General features: G+C 38.8%; 1 protein-coding gene across 5 annotated transcripts in view; it reads left to right on the top strand.

Moving 5' to 3' along the window:
* The window catches only part of LOC114884218 (contactin-associated protein-like 3), a 186548-nt gene extending 177257 nt beyond the window's left edge, over positions 1 to 9291 (top strand). For 3 of the 5 annotated variants that reach the window (XM_029203035.1, XM_029203033.1, XM_029203034.1), the window contains 3 exons: positions 4662 to 4883; positions 5130 to 5201; positions 9098 to 9291. In XM_029203035.1, the coding sequence (XP_029058868.1) occupies positions 4662 to 4883; positions 5130 to 5201; positions 9098 to 9291 (488 nt within the window). Of the gene's footprint in view, positions 1 to 4661; positions 5402 to 9097 lie in introns of those variants that run through there. The other 2 variants (XM_029203032.1, XM_029203031.1) reach the window with 2 other exon arrangements.
* The last annotated feature ends 9483 nt before the right edge of the window (positions 9292 to 18774 follow it).

Below are 18774 nucleotides of genomic sequence, written 5' to 3'. Positions count from 1 at the left end.
AAAATGGATTAAAGACCTAAATGTAAGGCCAGACACTATAAAACTCTTAGAGGAAAACATAGGCAGAACACTCTATGACATAAATCACAGCAAGATCCTTTCTGACCCACCTCCTCGAGAAATGGAAATAAAAACAAAAATAAACAAATGGGACCTAATGAAACTTCAAAGCTTTTGCACAGCAAAGGAAACCATAAACAAGACCAAAAGACAACCCTCAGAATGGGAGAAAATATTTGCAAATGAAGCAACTGACAAAGGATTAATTTCCAAAATTTACAAGCAGCTCATGCAGCTTAATAACAAAAAAGTACAGTTCTTTTAATTCGGATGCTGACTTTGTGTGGACCTGTTTCTGGGAATTGCTGCTTGGACCATAAGACTTGCCTCTACTCCCGGTTCAACTTGCTTGTGCCCCTGAACCTAGGAACTATAGGGCCAGTCCAGCAGGCAAGAGGAGCCAGGAAAGTGTGAATGAGAGCGCTGGGGCAGGAGTTTGCCCTCTGGACTGGAGGAGGAGTACACAGCAGAGTCTTAGGGTGGTATGTGAAAACCGTGGATCCTGGGGAAAATTTGCCTTGCAGAGAACTCAAGACTTCCAAAGGGAAGGTCAACATTGCTCCACATTACGGTCCCCATCCTCTCTGCTCCTCCTGGAGCTGAGAAAGGGATGGATTGTTGGGCCACATCCTTCCTACCGTGGTGAGGGTGAGGGTGAGAGACCTCTTCCTATGCTTTATAAGAAGTCAGATAGTCTGAATGCAGGTCTGCTGCTGACTATAGGGCAGAGAAGCTGCACTGTCCACAGTGTCAGGACCTGTGTATCGTATAACATCCTTAACCATGGAGTCACAATAAGCAGTCCCAATAAATAAATAAGTAAATAATGATGCCACCACTAAGGGAATCTAAAAGCAAGAGTGGGGTAGAGAAAGAAGAAAAAACAACAAATAAAATTTCCTGCATCAAAATAGATGGAAGACAACTAGGATGAAACTTGGCACTCAAAGAGATTTTAATAAAGTCACACACACAGACACAAGCACCAACTCTGGTAATTAAAATAAATATGATTTTTCAAAATTTCACTGGGTGATCTAAAGGAGAGAATCATCACTGGTTATCCTTAAACAGTGGCATGGAGTATCATGTAGATGAAATGTCTCAAGCCACAGAGCAAAAAGATTAAGATGTAGAAATTAGGAGGGAAAAATAAAACATTTGGAAGTTAGATCTAGAAAACCTAATATGAATAAATAGAGATCCAGAAAGGGAATTAGAAGCAAAGATAATACTTACGTATTAAAAAAATTTCTCTGAGCTAAAGGAGAACCTGAGTTGCAGATTGAAAGGACTCACTGATTTTGATGAGAAAAGACACACATCTGGGGAAATTCTGGGAAAATCCGTGAATTACAAAACCATAGAGAAAAATCTTCCAGACTTTCTAGACAGAAGTTACTACAATGGAAAATAATGATATTGACATCAGCATCCAACTTCTCATTTGCAGCAATAGAATGAAAATGAGGGAATGATATACTGCTAAGAAGAATGGTTGCAACTCATACATCTAACATATAATTTATCTGACCAGGTTAAAAAAAGATATTTTGGATGACAAGGGAAGATTTAGATTAAATACTAATCAAGTTTCCCATCTTAAGAAAATACTAGAGAATTATTCCAATCAAAAAATGACTCAAAACCATGACCTCAGGATGGAAAATTGACAGGAAACTGAGCATCAGACCTTTCAATGTATATTTATACCCACATGTACATGCATAACATAGTTACAGCTACATGATTAATGATAGGCTCTCCAGGTACATATAAATCCACCCATTCACACTCACAAATCCACATATATGTATAAATATTAAGTACAGTCTTGAAATACAGGAAAATATAATGCAATATGATATGCTACTGATGTTTCTTTCCTTAGTAACAACACTATCTAAAGACATGAAGTTAGGTTATCTTTAAAAAATAAATTCCACAAAATTGGCCTAATTCATTATGATAAATGTCTGCCTGAGATTCCTTCTGTTACCCTTGCCTAGTAGTGCTCAGGTCAGACTTTGACCAGGAACAGGAAAGCTAGTATTTGTCCAACAACTAAAACTTTTATTTTACCTGTAATTTTTTTTTTCAGATGTTAGCCTTGCAAAAGTCCTGTGTTGCTATTGCAGTGTCTCCCATTTTATTTCTTCTTGACATTCTCTCAAGTTTACATAAGCAAGGGTGCCTTTCTTTAAGAAATAGATAATATCTGAATGCAAAATTTAAAAAGTAAAGTCATCTTTAAACTACCCTTTTAATTGATAATCCTTTAGTTGGGTTGTGCCTAGCTCATTTTACTTTAGTGTACTTAAGGAGCTACCTGAAATTCCACATGCATAAAGATCTTTGATGTCTCGTATAATCAACTTGGCCAAGGTAGCTATATGTGTCAGACAGATGTCTATTATGATTATAACAATGCAAATGCATGCCCCCAATTTTAGTTGTTTTTAGAGGTCTTTTCCATAGCAAACATTTACTTTTGCAACTTTAAAATCATGAACAGAATTTTGTAAGCCCAAGTAACTCCCAATACATTTGCTGAAAATCTCAAAGTTAGGCCATTTTTCTTGAAGGTACAGCTCTTTTCCAAGCCAGAAGAAATAAGGATACAGAATATTTGGTTTTCAGGAATTATAGACTGAAATAGTGAGATGAAGTTTAATAGGAAAAACGGTGAGACCTGTAATAAGATTCAGGAAATCCACCCCATGAGTTTGTATGGGAGGCAACACTTGACCTCTCCTCTCTTAGGGTCTATGGCTGGACCTGAGAATTAAATTGACATAAGACAGATTAACAGGGGAAAAGCATACAGATTTTTAAATGTACATGGGAGTCCCTACAGGAAAATGAAGACCCAAAAAGCAGATAGGTCCAAGTGTTTATATATGAGGTTGAACAGAGAGTGGTGATTGTGAAAAAGCAACTAAAATGTATGAGGAGATGAAAGGAAGATAGGGGTTATTTTAACAAGGTTTGTATGTACAGATTTCTCTGGGCTGGTCTCCTCATCTCTGCTCATAAAAATGTATTTTTCCTCCTGGTACAAAAAGGGCAGCTTTTCCATAAGAGTTTTATCTCCTGCTTTCAGGAACAGAAAGCGGATGTCAGTGTCCTTGTACCTGCTGTTTTTCAAGAAAATAATCCTTATGCCAAAATGGCATATTTGGGGGTGGCATATTCTGCTATCCTTCAAATAGAAGCTTCAGGGTATGTTGTTTAACTTTAGCGACAATGAGGATGTATTTAGTTACCACGACATTCAGTAAAACTCAGTGGCATAAGATGGCAGCCAACTGTGGACGTACATTTTTATCTGGAGCCAATGCAAGTAATCTTTTATCACAAGGTCAGTCCTCTGAATTTCTCAGGTCACACCTTGAGAGTGACACATTTTTAAAAATTTCAATACCCAAACTGTCCACAGAAGGGTGGTAATGGGACTAAATTTATTCTTTGATTATAAAATATATATTGCATGCATCCTATGTAACAGACATTAAGCTAAGTGCAGGGGGAGGCAAGGATAAAACACACTACCCACCACGGGCTTTCCACATGTTGCATGAGAGAGGGATGATCCAAGGAGAGTGACCTTCTGTAACTGATGCACCAGGCGAGGCTAGCTGGAAGTGTGGTTACACACCCCTGGCTTCAGAGTTCAAATGCCACTATTCACGAGTCTATAAATCGCTTAGCACAATGCCCAGCCTATGGGAATCATTTGGTAAATTCTTGGTAGCTGTTGATGATTGTTTGAAAAAGAAGAGGCAACGAGCCTTTTCTACACAAGGTGAAGTGAGAGGGAGTTTGACAGCAGATGCCAAAGTTGCCTCATACTTATGTGGTTTCCTCTGTGGGGGACATGGACGCTTCCCAGACTGATACATTTAAACTTGAAGTCTACAGCTAAGGGCCTTTGGTCAGATTTCGTGCCCACTGAGCAAGCGCACTGCGGGATGTAATCATAACTGAAGTGAACGAATAGATGTTCTCTCCTGTGTCCGTCGCTGCTCTTCTTCGGTCTTAATAACCAACTTCTGTCAGTTGGGGATGAGGGCGGGGATCAGGAGGGGGTTGATGGGGGCAAAAGCCTTGATTTATGGACCCGGGACAGAGACCACCTTTGTGAAAAGGGGGAAAGGAAGTGTGGTGCGGGGTTCCCAGGGCAGCACTTGCAGTTACGGAGAGGCCCTCTCTGTGGGGCTCAGAACAGTCAGCCAGAGTAAAGTGTTAATTGTGAGGGAACTGCAAGAAGGGATTCCCAGAACGCTGCTGTCCCCCAACCCAGGAGACCTAAATTACTGGCCACAAATGCTGTTAAAAATATTTTGAAAAATGCATTGGCGGAGGATTTCATTCGTCAGTGCCCCGTGACTGCATCCAAAGAAGCTTCACTTGACTCACACGGGGAGTGAGCACCCGCAGGGCATCAACCAAGGCGGCAGGTACCGACTCTGGCTCTTTCCTAAAAACGAAGGGCTCGGAGGGAAGTTCAGTTCATCACTGCTGCGCAGACTCAGGCTATTCCTGCGTCCCCGCCAGTCGCTCCTGAGCCCTAACGGTGTGTCCCACTTCTTTGCCCGCAGGGCCTCCCGGCGCGGACCGCGACACGCAGCGGGCTGGCGCGCTAGGCTTCACCGGCTGCCTCTCGGCGGTGCGCTTCGGTCCCGCCGCCCCGCTGAAGGCGGCGCTGCGCCCGGGCGGGCCCGCCCGGGTCACTGTCCGCGGACACGTGGCCGCCGCGTCCCGCTGCGCGGAGGGGGCGGGGCCCGGAGCTCCAGCGCCGGAGGCGACCCGACCGCTCTCAGGCGGCGCAGGTGCGTGGCCCTTTGACCGCGGTCACTCTGCGCCCGCGGTCTTCCACCCAGTCTTCATCCCAGAGGTTTCCGAAAGTCCTCTTTTCGTACACCTTCCCCATTCCCTGGTCTTTCCATTCTCGGTTCTTCGTTTCAAGTTCATTTCTGTCTCTGCGTTGTCTGCTCTTCTTTCAAACGTTGTGGATTTCTCAAAAGTTCTCCTTTCCACTCTCCTCTGTCATTCTTTTTCTACTGTAGGTCGTTCTGGATCAACAGATGAGGGAACGCCCTTAGTTAATGCGAACAGAAGTGACTCCGCGGTCATCGGAGGTAACGAGGCCGCGAATGACCTCGTCCTTGGCGTTGTTGTCACTGTTAGCAAAGTCCAAAACATATCCGTGAGAATCCGTGCTGATTGTGAGATCAATGGCAGTGGCAGGCCACATACAATTGCTCATGTTCTTGACGTGATTGTACCGAATTCAGCTCCTTTGGAGATACTTAGGAGAAGGAATCGATGGCTCCACTGAAACACTTTTTAAAGGATGGTTGCCAAGCTACAGAATAATAAGAGGATTTTCATTTGAATATAGCCATTAGTATCTCTCAGGATATATACATATTTAAGATGCATTTACTTTTACTTCTTTGATTTAAAATAGCCATGGACCTCTCAGTCCCTTAGCCCAAAACATTTAAAAATAAGATTAAAAATAAAACATACTGGGAGAAGCACCTAAACTATGCAAATTGTCATTTTCCTGAACATAAAGATATAAAACTGTGTCTGGCATCAAGCTTATCTTAGGATGGAGAGATAGACAGATAGATAGATAGACAGATAGAAAGCGATATCCATCAAATAAATCCATTCATCTATATGCATATATATATATATTTGAAGAAGTAAAAGTAATCGCATCTTAAATATCTTCTAATATATCCTTTGAAGCAAAATTTATCCAGGTCTGACTCAAAAAATTAATATTCAATTCTCCCTCCTTATCATTCAAGGAACGTTTTAATTTGTTTAATTAGATTATTGGAATGTGAGTAATTTGCAAACTCTGCTTGGTGAGTAGAAGTAAACTGCTCTCCATTCCTTGCTACCTCAAAGTGAGGTAATTACTGCTAGAGCTGGGTGATAGGACTGGGCGTCCACTGTTCAGGCCGGCTACACACCTGCTCAGATTGGATCTGTTCATTTCGTCTGTATCCATCCAGACACCAGTTTTCTCCAGACGATTAGGAAAGTATTCAGACATTTTAAAGTGCTGACCCTATCTATGTAAGAATTTTAACATTTCCATTTCTGTCTCAACTACTTTTATTTTTGTAATGAGTGAGGAATATGACCTCCATTTTATAACTCCAAGAACAAATAAAAACAATAAATGTTATTTAGAATGCATATCTAAAAGGAATAACTTTTGTTTTAAAATTTAAATTAAACCTTAATCCTAAATCATTCTAATTTATTTTTAATGAGAAGACTTCACTATAATGCCAAAGCTAAGTGAAAATAAATCAACTTAAATGTGATTTACATTTACAAAGTAGGAATCCAAGTTCAAAATTTCACAAATTATCATAGTTTGTTCTCTTTTATTAGCAAGACCAGAGATAATAGTCAAATTGATGATAGAACAAATATGTGGTCCTTAGAGTTTTATTGCTCTTGCTGAATATCATTCCCCTGAGAAATCCTACTTGGTTCCTGATACATGGGATGGAGAATGAGAGCACAGAAGGTCTTAGGGACAGAATGGTTCAGTTTACTAGGCCCTACAATTCACTTGAACCTGCCTTCCATCTGTGTGGTGGCCGGTTGCTGGGTGGTTTGTCAGTCACTGAGTATATAGACTTCCAGTGTATTGTTCGAAAGAGAATTATCAGACTTTTTTCTAATTGATCACAGACTGCACCCACATGTGAAATATTTGATCTGTTTAAAGGGTTATCCCAATAGGTGGATTTCTCCATGTTCTGCATTTTGCATCATTATTTTCTCCTCTTGTAAACAAAGGGAGTGTTATAGGAGAGGAGAATCAACCTAAGCAATATTCAAACTTGGTAAGCCAGAGATCACAGAGGGTTTCTTGCCAAGGGATCCATATTGTAGATGGGCAGGTGGATGCATAGAGAAAGAGACAGATGTGTAGATAGACAGAGACACAGGCAGACATGAGCGTTTGTCAAAAACACCCTTACACTGGAGTTGCTGATAGGAAGGTTATGGAAGGCATCAGATGCATTATTCAAATTCTATCAATCTCATCAGATAGGGGGTAGAGATAGAAGTTTTTCTAGGATCCCACCAAACCTCATGAAACAAAAACAAGCTAGAGTTAGACGTGATCAATCACATACAGAAAACCCTGGATGTATAGGTGGGTCAGTGTAATAGTGAGAGTCATCATATAATCAAGTGGCTTGATCAATGTTATTGAGAGTTACTGGTCCCTGACACTAAAATTGGATATGATATAGCTCTTAAAGCAAGGTCCTGCAGCTAGACATAAAAATAACTAAAGTAACTGTGTTATTTGTTCCCAAGTGAGATGCAAAATATATTGAAAGTAATGAATATTCTACTTATGAATACTTAAGAATATTCACAAAATAATAAATATGCTACCTCCTCTCAGGTAAGAAGGGGTCTGGGTTCCTGATAGCATGTGCCCAGGAATCTCTGTGACCAGTTATACCCAACCAAGCTTTGAGTTTGTTGGGCTCCATTACACTTGCTTATGTCTGTCCCAGAGTATAATGAAGAGCCCTCATTTTGCAATACAGATTTTGATTTATACAACTAAGCAGTAACATATGTTTGCTTACATTTGTTAAATGGAGATATTAATTAATGCCTGTGTCAGTCATCTTAAAACTATATTAACTAGTGAATGCTTCTTTTTATCTATTTGTTTCAGAATGGATTCCTTCTTCACTAATGTGATATAGCTTGAGTAAACATTCCTATGGCTTAGCTTGACAGTCTCAACCCTGATGGTGCATTAAAATAATCTGAAGAGCTTTTAAAATAATGCTGATACCTAGGCCTCCCACCAAAAGATTCTGAGTTATTGTCTGCTATGCAGCCAAGGTTGAGAACTGCTGGCAAACCTAATGTCTTCAATACATTTCCAACAGGAGAAATGTTTTCCTTTTACTTTCCAGATAACTGAATGTTATTAATATGTCTACAATTTTTTATAAAATGGTATATTAGTTATCTGTTGCTGCATGACAAATTACCACCTATGTAGCAGCTTAACACAATCCACATGTATTATCCTTCAGTTTCTGTGAGTCAGGAGTTTGGGCACATCTCAGCTAGGTCCTCTGCTTAGGGTCTCACAATGCTGAAATCAAGGTGCCTCATCTGGGGTCTTGGGCTGGGGTCTCATCTAAAGGTTCCACTGGGGAAGGAGCCACTTCCTCAGTTGCATGGTTGTTGGCTACATTCAGTGTCTTGCAGAGGTAAGACTGAGAGCTTCTGAATTTTTGCTGGCTCCTGGACAGAGTCTTTCCTTAGCACTTGGAAGCCATCTGCAGTTCCTTGTCACGTGGGGTTTCCCAGCATGGCTCTTGCCACCTCATAGCCAGCAGGAAGAAAGAGACTCTAGCAAGACAGATGCTACAAGCTTATATAACATAATCATGTAATCATTTACAAATAATCAGGTACAGTCCATCACCTTTGTCATATTGTTTCGGTTAGAAGCAGGTCACGGGGGATCACACAAGGGTGTGGACCCCCCAGAGGCAGGAATCACTTAAGACTCTGTTGGTCTCATAGAGATAGATGGGCTACACAGCACATTACTGTAGTTCAACAGTATATCAGCATTAAAATTTAATTGAATTTTCATTAAAATACACATAAGCATTTAATCACTCTGTGGTGGGGCTACACACTCTATACTTTTAAAATAATAAAAACCTGCTTGCTCAATTAGCATGACGTGTAGGCGTAACCTAAGAGACCTCATTGTGTTTCTGCATTTTAGAGTGAAAACATTCACTGAAATCCAATCATGATATGTCTTTAGGAAATTAAGGCATAAAACCTCTGTGTCTAAAGTTTGCATGGACTCAGAAGTACACTTAATGTTAGAACACCACTTGGTTTCAAATTTTCTGATGATAAATGATGCTAGGGTAGATTCTAGTTAGGCTGACATTTACAGTTTATAATCTGACTTTGTGTTTTCCTTTCTCTGTAGGTGTGATAGCAGTTGTGATATTTATCTTGCTCTGCATCACTGCCATTGCTGTACGCATTTATCAACAGAGATGGCTATATGAAAAAAATGAGTCGAATATTCCAAAAACTGGAGACAATGCTGAGACCGCTCTGAAAAGTGAGCTCAACATGCAAAGTACAGTCAGTGAAAGCCAGAAAGAGTATTTCTTCTGATCAGCAGTGGTCGTTTACGTATTACTATGATGATGTGACCGTCTTGCTAAGCCAGAGGCTCACAGTGGATGAAGCCCCCGCTCTTGGCCTCCTGGGACAGACGGTGGGTGTGCAGCGCCATCAACTTGTTCACGCATGGTCCCTGGAGGCTCTGCTCAGTGCTACTTCTTGATCTCCTTATGTAACAGTGACTTAGGTGTGCTCATTAATTGCCGTTTGGCAGTTTCTGACTGTTCTGACTTGATCTCTAAAATTGAAATGTATTTTGCATAATTACTTCGGGTTTTAAGTGAGAATAAGAATTTGAGCTGTGGCCCTACTCTTAAAAATTCAACACGGAAGTTTATGAAAGTCAAAGTTGGACTCTAATGTTTCGTGTTACGTGGAAACCTCCGTTATGCTTCCTTTATCAATCACCTGCTGACATTTATAAACCGGGAAGTGCTTCTCGGATGGCCTTCAGCTGCATTCCCATATTCCTGTGAACCAGAGCCCAGTGGCCAAAACTGCATTAGAAACCTGAAAAACATCTTTTTGGCTGATTGTTTTTACTATTTGTCTCTTTTAAATCAGTTTTGGTACATTTTAGTGATGAAATGAGCGTTGAATGTCAGCTATGAAATTCTGCTAGTAAGTTCAGATACAGAACAGAGAATTCATAGGTAGAAAAATGTGTAAAGGATTTCAATCTGTGATAATTTGCTTATCTTTCTTTGTAATTTGTCATTATACTCTTTGTAAATTGTAATAACGATCACCTAATGAGCTCACAAAAAAATGTATATTTTCTAACTAAACTTGTGCCCATATATAAACTCCATGTTTAACATTGGAAATGTATCCTCCATCCACATCTGAATGAAATATAATCCTAAATTTATTTCCTTTATATATGAAATGATTAAGTCACTTCACTTTTCTTTGTAGTCCTGTGATTTTTGTTTCTGAAGGCTATGTCAGCAACCCTTTGATTTCCTGTGACGGTCTGGTCATTTATTAGGGAAGAAGTCATATTTGAACCAAATATCTTCATTTTCCTTTCTAAATTTTGAGCCAATCTAGGCAAAACATTCCCTGAGTTATCCTCTCACCTTGTTACTACTTGGAATATCAGCGGAAGGATGCTTATGTTAAGGGAAGATACAGGTTATGTGATTTGAACTAAATTTGTCATTCCGGTCAAGATTCTAGGATCTTGAGATACGTTTCCAATAGAGCACCCAAAATCAACTAGTTCATTTTAAGTAGGGTATATTTGAATACTAGGAGAGCAAAAAATTCATATTAACTCTGGGGATTGATCCAATAACTACTTTTGTGGCAGTGGTCATTAGATAATTGCATGGAGTCACCATTTGTGCTGAAAAGCCAGTTATAATAAAAATGCACGGCCTTCTCTATATCCCACCTGCCATGTGCCTGCCAGGTACTTACTCTGACCACAATAAGACTATCTGGATTTATATGCATTTTGCCTTGCTATTACATTTGAGTGTATGCCTACTTTTCTGTGTTCTTTTTAAAGAATGGGAAAAGAGATCCTTTATATTGTCTTTTCTCAAAAAATTTTTCTTATGGTTTTGTATTAATTTTCTACACAGTGTAACAAACTACCACAAATTTACTGACTTAACACTACACACATTTATTATCTCACAGTTTCTGTGGGTCAGGATTTGGGCATGGGTTCACTGAGACTTCTGCAAGGCTGCAATCAAGTGTCTGCCAGGGCTGTGTTTTCACTTGGAAACTCAGCTAGGGAGGGATTTGCCTCCTTGCTCCCGTGATTACTGATAGCATTCCATTCCTTACTGCTGGAGGATTGATGGAAGCTTGCTTCTTCAAAGCTAGCAGAGGAGAGAGAGGGACTCTAGAGCAAGTCTGCTAGCAAGAGGGAGTCTTGTATAATGTAATGTGATCATGGGGATGACATCGCATACCATGTGCCATATTCTGTTGGTTAAAAGCAAGTCACAGGTCTCACCCATACTCAAGGGGAGGGATTATATAAGGACCTGAACCAGCAGGCTGAGATCATGGGGACCCCTTTAAAGTCCATCTACCATAATATTGTATCTATATTCAAGTTTCTTTAAATAAAGGATGAAAAAAGTTTAGGATGTCACTATAGCAATATGTAAAGGACCTACCTTGGTAAATGAAAAACTACATATATGTAGTTTTTTTTCCCAAAGGAATGTGCAGTTTGGGGAAGGATTCAACACAAAAATTATAGGCTCCATTAAATGCATAGCTGAGTGTAAACATCATTAAATCACTGCAACTTTAACAAGTGATCACCTTATGTTCCAAAAGAATGCATCACTTTGGTACCTGAAATTTTACAGATTTATAGATAGTGAAATCCACTGCACCATGCTCTCTTTTCTAAAGGGAAAACTTTAAAATATTTTTACCAAACTTCAGTGATGCATCATCCACTGTCCCTGACTGATTTGTAAATTTTTCCTGCTTATTTGTTAATAAAATAACATTTTTGAATTAAATTAGGAAAATATTTTAAGAAAAATTGAACGAAATTTGAACTATGAAATTATATTGTTTCTCCCTTAAAATATTAAAAAAATGTGTAAATGTATACATTCTGTAGTGGTGTGTATATTACTTCATCTCTACTGTATATATAGGGAATGCCGTGATCTGTTAATATTATTTATGGTGGTATTTAAATTATCATACAAAAAGTGAAACACAAAGTAATGGATATTTACCGACTACTACAAGTTAAAATACCTATCAATATAGATATTTAAACCTTTGCCAGAGAACAATAATTTAACAATCACTAAGTTATTTGTGGAATGTTTACTAATACTCATAACTAGTTAAACATGATTTTCCCCAGACAGTTGGGTTTCTAGAGCACTAATTATATATATACAGATTCCAGTTGCAAATAGCATCCTTCTATGAAATAAAAGTTCAAACATAATAATTCCTCAAGTTTTATTTTCAAATAGAAAAAGGAAAATAGCATATAATTAACACTCATTATTGGGACTAGAATTTAGGAATTTCTGTTTACTTCCTTATGAAGTGAACCCTTCCCCCCACTACCTCCCCAGTATTATTTAGTAATGTAGAAAAACATATTGGGGAATTTATATTCTGTTTGTCTAAATAAACACTACTTCTGGAATTTTTTTCAATTTCTTTCATGTAGAACATTTGATAGATAATAGCTTTCAATGGATTTTTAAAAATAAAATATGATTCTCATGGTCCTTGCCTCGAAAGAAGACAAATATGATTGAAGCACTTTCCATCTAGTATTAAGTCTGACTATGCAGTTGGATTATCAAGCCATTCTTTAAACAAAGGAGATGAAATGGACATATGTTAAATAAAAGCATGTGTATTGGGTTACTTAATCTACTGTTTTGCAGTCCATGAACAAAAATATTTGAGTCCCTCCGTACCTTCAATAGATCCCGGCTGTCTCTTTCCCTTTTAAAGCGTGTCTTATGGTGAGTGGCAACATGGAAGAAAGAATGAAAAAGAAAGTGATAGACATAAAATGGTCTGCACACAAAGTGGTGGAGGAAATGGATTTGATGTTTATGTATACCCACAGCCTCACAGGTGCCCATGGGCACATTTATAGGTTGGGGGATATTAATAAATTTTGTGCACATTGAAAATAACTTACTACTTCAGCTGAATAAAAATACTTTTAATGATAGATCTATGGACTACCTAAACCGACATATGACTATTATCACTTTTTGAAAGGATGAAAGTATTCATAAACAATGGTTTAGCAAATTTAAGTTCAGAAAAAAAATCATATTTTTACCTAAAACAAAAAACAATTCATATTCGCAGGATCATAGAGATTGTCTATTGGCAGGAGCATTAAATATCCTGCCATCCAGTCCTTTCCTCTCCCTTCACAGGCCTTCTAAGCAAGTCTAAGTTGCTTCGTCCAGGGTAACAACCATTTATTAGTAGTTAAGTTCGGCTCCCTGAGCCTCGTTTTGCTGTACAAGTTCTCACAGGTGCAGCTCCTGCTAGCTACTGCTGAAAGTTTCATCAGAACATCAGCCACTAATATGTGCTGTAAGTTTAGTACAAGTATGGGTGGTGCTTTAGGAAGATAGGTGTGTGTGCCTAAGATGTGTGACTGAATTTATCATACATAGATCACATTGCTGGGAAAATAAGCTGCTACTTCCTATGAAACCTCTGTTTCAGAATTACTAGTAATGCAGTACATTTGCCATCCTTTGATTATGACTGAAAAATGATGTATATTCACTTTACTGTATTATTGTTTGTGTTAAAAGTGCTACCAAATGCAAGTTTGTGTGCCCAATGCACAGTGAGACCAAACAAGCTGAAGTTTTGGAGTAGATAACTGTTTATTGCAGGGTCATGCAAGGAGATGGGTGGCTGGTGCCCAAAAACCCACAACTCCCTGAAGGGTTTCAGCAAAGCATTTCTGAAGACAAGGTGAGGGAGGGGCATGGTTAGTTGTTGCAAACTTCTTGGTGTTGGAATCCTTTTTTCCTGCCGCTGTCCATGTGGGTCAGGTCATGATGTTCCTATAAGCAGCTAACAAGACAAAAGTTATCCTCTCTTCTGCAACTTTTTATCTCTATATAAATGGAGAAGTGTTATACTTTTAAAGGTCAAAGCCTTGAGAATACAGGCTATCCTGTATATTTCAGGCTATAGGCAACATTCTTTTACAAAATGTGCAGAGCCAACATGACCAAGCACAGGCAACAGAGCACATAGGTTAAAGTAAAAGGAACATATAATATGGAGTCCGACTTGTTCTTCTCTATTACAAAAGGATGAGATGCTGGATTCAGAGTTTATCACTGACTTTGTAAATACAAATGCTCTCAGGTCTAAACTTGCCCTTTAGATTTGAAAAATGAAATTTTATAAACTACCTAACATTTAAGAAATTTCTTAACATAGAACATCTATAACTGAATGTAGCACTTTGCATAACTAATCTTTGACTTTAATTCTTAAAAGCAACCAATGAGGTAAAATGTTTATAATTATCCCCTCTTTACAGATCAGACACCTGCAGCACAAGGGCTTTCATTGCTTAGATGAGTGTCACACAGATAATTAATTCCTGATAGACACAGTGCAATGCAGGTCCTGACACTTCTAACAGTTGACTTGCTCCCATTTTCTTCACACTGACACACACACACACACACACACACACACACACACACACAAGACTTTCTAACTACTGGTGCCAGATTTATTCTTTGAATGTTTACTAGAATGTTTAATGTGTATAGAGAAATACCCGTTTTCTTTACTGCTCAAAATTTTAAGCACATATGAATCTATCAAATAGAATTTTTCTGAACATTTTTATATACTTCCACAATATACAAATTAGCTTATAAATATTAGCTTTATAAATAAAATTACTTTATAAATAAAATTACTTTAAAAAATTAGTTGCATAAATAAAATCAGGCTGACTAAAACCATCATCAAATTACCTTAAACATTTTATTACTTAGAATGTTTAATATGTCAGTTTCTCCTAAATTTTTAAATTAACTTTAAAATCAGAAAAAAGAACACTCAAATTATGAATGTGATTACAAAAATTTTTGTAACACTTATGCCCAACCTATTACAAAGCCATTGACAATGTGGTTTATATTCATTTGTGTTGTTATCAATGTTTCTACTTTGCTGAGGTTATAGCAATACTTATGCTCATACCTTCTAGGAGATTTAACAATTTGCTTCACCTAGAATAAAAATACATCTCTCAGACCAGCCAGGGTGCAAGGTTTCAGCTGCCAGCCAAGGATTTTCGGCCAGGACATGTACTGGCTGTATCTTCCAGTGTCTTATGAATAGACTGTGAATTCATTATTTTGCCATGCTGTTTGACCTGATAGCTATTTGGTTATTTTATGTGATTTTCAGAACCTCTGTTTGGGGGTAATAAATGACTTTGTAAAAAAACTCATCATAATTTCATTTATTTATAATTTCATTTATTCAGCCTCTCCTACATAAGCCTATAACAATTCCTTAAATACAGAGATAAACTAAATTAAGCAGAAAATTCACTGATTGGTAATCTAATTAGAATTATTTCTACAATAATTTTTAATAACAACTATATTTTATCTCCATCATATCAAGCTTTCATTAAATGGATCTTTACAGTCTCAACTTGTTCGAAGATCTATAATTAGTATGATAATTGGTATTCTCTCTTGTCTCATCAAATTGAGTCAAATGGAGTCACCTGACTCCATCATTCTTCCAGAAATCTTCCGGACTTTTTTTTTTTTTAAAGGATCCTTGCTTTCTGTTCACAACATGATGATCCATAACATCTTGCTTTACTCTGTCCTAAGACATGAAATTAACTACCCTCAAGGAGTTATCTTTTCATTTAGTAAAGTATTAGAAACTGAAATAAAAACAATATGAGAATGTTTCTCATGCATACTGCTGAAAGGTAGGATTGCTAAGCCACTTTAGAGACAAGGGTGGAAATAATATTTTAAGGTAATCAATTCAAAGTGATATTCCCAGTTTAAGGTTAATGCTGCACATAGATTTTTCTAACAAAAAGTTAAATTAACCAACCCATATGAAGGGCTTAGCACAGCCCCTCGCCCATAGTATATGCTATTATAATTTACTGCTTTGGTTGAGTTAATTGATACTTTGGAGATGTCATATATATCAAGTAAGCTGAAATGGAATTTAAAATGATTATTTGGCTATTTTTTCAATATGAGCTGTGGATTCAAATATTTTAAGCCCCATGGGGAAACTGCATCCACTGAAAGTAACTAGTGGGACTTCCCTGGTGGTGCAGTGGTTAAGAATCCACCAGTGCAGGGGACATGGCTTCAATCCCTGGTCCGGGAAGATCCCACATGCCATGGAGCCACTAAGTCTGTGCGGCACAACAACTGAGACTGCGCTCTAGAGCCCACGAGCCACAACAACTGAGCCTGCATGCCACAGCTACTAAAGCCCGCGCACCTAGAGCCCATGCTCTGCAACAAAGGGAAGCCACCACAATGAGAAGCCCATGCACTGCAACAAAGAGTAGCCCCTGCTCGCCGAAACTAGAGAAAGCCCACACACAACAATGAAGACCCAATGCAGCCAAAAATTAATTAATTAATTTTAAAAAATACACATTCATTAAAAAAAGAAAGAAACAAGTTAATTGCAATTTTATCTCCATGCTGGAAACATTTGGACCATTATACCTATGAGCATAGAGAAGTAATAGAAGTATTACAATGGACTATTACTCAGCAATAAAAAGGAACAAAATTGAGTCATTTGTAGAGACGTGGATGGTCCTAGAGTCTGTAATACAGAGTGAAGTAAGTCAGAAAGAGAAAAATAAATATACATTAATGCATGTATGTGGAATCTAGAAAAATGGTACAGATGAACCTATTTGTAGGACAGGAACAAAGACACAGATGTAGGGAATGAACCTGTGGACACGGTGAGGGGGGTGGGATGAATTGGGAGATTGGGATTGGCATATGTGCGCTGCCATGTATAAAACGGATAGCTAGTGGGAACCTGCTGTATAGAACAGGGAGCTCAGCTCAGTGCTCTGTGGTGACCTAGATGGATGAGGTAGGGGGGAGGGTGGGACGGAGGTCCAAGAGGGAGGGGATATATGTATACATACAGCTGATTCACTTCATTGTACAACAGAAACTAACACAACATTGTAACGCAACTCTACCCCAATTAAAAAAAAAAGAGAGAGAGAGAGAGTAATGTGGTCCTCCACATCAGGAGAAACTCACAGTTACAGGAGCAAGGACACCTGAGGGCCAGGCCCTGTTTGCCCCCCACATTTGGGGCCTGCACACCAGGATCAGATTTTTAAGCTGCATGATTACTAAAGTACCAACCTGTCTCTTGTGTGCAAATGCAGGCATTCAACCTAGAACTGTATATTCAGAAGATTTTGAAAAAGGAGGGCAAAGTCAAGATATTTTGGATAAACAAAAAATGAGCAAGTCTGTCCCATTAAGAGCCTCATGAATGAAATTTTAATTAATTGTGCTGCTCAGTAGAAATTTCTATGAGGATAGAAAAGTAGTTACCAGCCACACTGAGCATGTGAAATACGGCTACTCTTGTAAGCAGCTCTTCACAGGAAACCGCCCTCTGCAGGAAGCCCCTTTCCTTGCCACTTTAGCAAAGCTATATTGTAACTAACTTTTAACCAGTCACCCCCATGCTCTACTTTTCTCCCGCAGGAGCACTCCTTTCAAACCTTTTAATCACACAATACCTTGCCTATCTTGTTGTTGATTCTACCTGTAGATCAAAAGAAGTAGGAATGAAGAATATGTAATTAACGGATGACCACAGCTCTTCCCTAGCTTCCCCTTCGGTAATCCCAGAAACAAACTGTGTGACCAAACTGTGTGAACAAGGTAACATCTAGAGGAAGATAACAAGAAGTCCACGAGCCTGCATGCAGTGGGGGATGGCGAGGGCTCTGACCCTCTATCTCAGTAATTAACTGAGATTACTTCACTTCTCTCCTTTAAAACTTTCATGGCTGAGCAGACTCTTCGGAGGTGTTTTTTTTGTTTGTTTGGTTTTTTTTTTGCGGTGCGTGGGCCTCTCACTGTTGTGGCCTCTCCCGTTGCGGAGCACAGGCTCCGGACGCGCAGGCTCAGCGGCCATGGCTCACGGGTTCAGCCGCTCCGCGGCATGTGGGATCTTCCCGGACCGGGGCACGAACCCACGTCCCCTGCATTGGCAGGCGGACTCTCAACCACTGCGCCACCAGGGAAGACCCCGGAGGTGGTTTTTTGGAGACAGAGTCCACCATCTCCCCAGATTGCCGGCATTCTGATTAAAGACAACTTTCCTTTCTACTGTTTGAGTTTTTGTAAGCAGTGAGCAGCAGAACCAGATTCATTCGATAACACTCTGACTTAGGAACTAAATTTTAATTTTGTTTAATATTAATTACTTTAAATTTAACTAACCACATGCGGCTAATGGTTACCATACTGGATGTCACCAAAAGATGTGAAACAAGCACAAAGAAAGCATTCCTAGGAACTATAGGGTCTGAGATGAAAGGAGAAATGAGGTGCACAGAGTTAAATATGTGAATAAATCAGAATAAGAACTGAATATACAAAATAATAATAACAATAATAATAATGTTCTTGTAGAACTTTTAAAAAGAATGAATACGTCAATAAGATGGTGAATCTATTAATATTCAGATAAACTTAATGACATGGTAATTACATACCGTTCAACTTAATTTGTTCTAGGTTCTTACATTGTTAGAGAGGAGGGTAAGGGCATGGTTAAAAAAGAGAGACTCTGCTTTAGAAGACTAGTAAAGAGCCAAAGGAGCATGGCTGGGAGAAAATTATCTTAGTATTCTGGATTGAGCCCTTTGTATTTAGGGGCAGACAGCTGGCCACTGGCAACTCCAAC

Source organism: Monodon monoceros, unplaced genomic scaffold (assembly GCF_005190385.1).
Source record: "Monodon monoceros isolate NGI ecotype Baffin Bay Population unplaced genomic scaffold, NGI_Narwhal_1 Super_Scaffold_5, whole genome shotgun sequence".
Classification (NCBI taxonomy): Eukaryota; Metazoa; Chordata; class Mammalia; order Artiodactyla; family Monodontidae; genus Monodon; species Monodon monoceros.
This window is presented reverse-complemented; position numbering and strand designations above follow the sequence as displayed.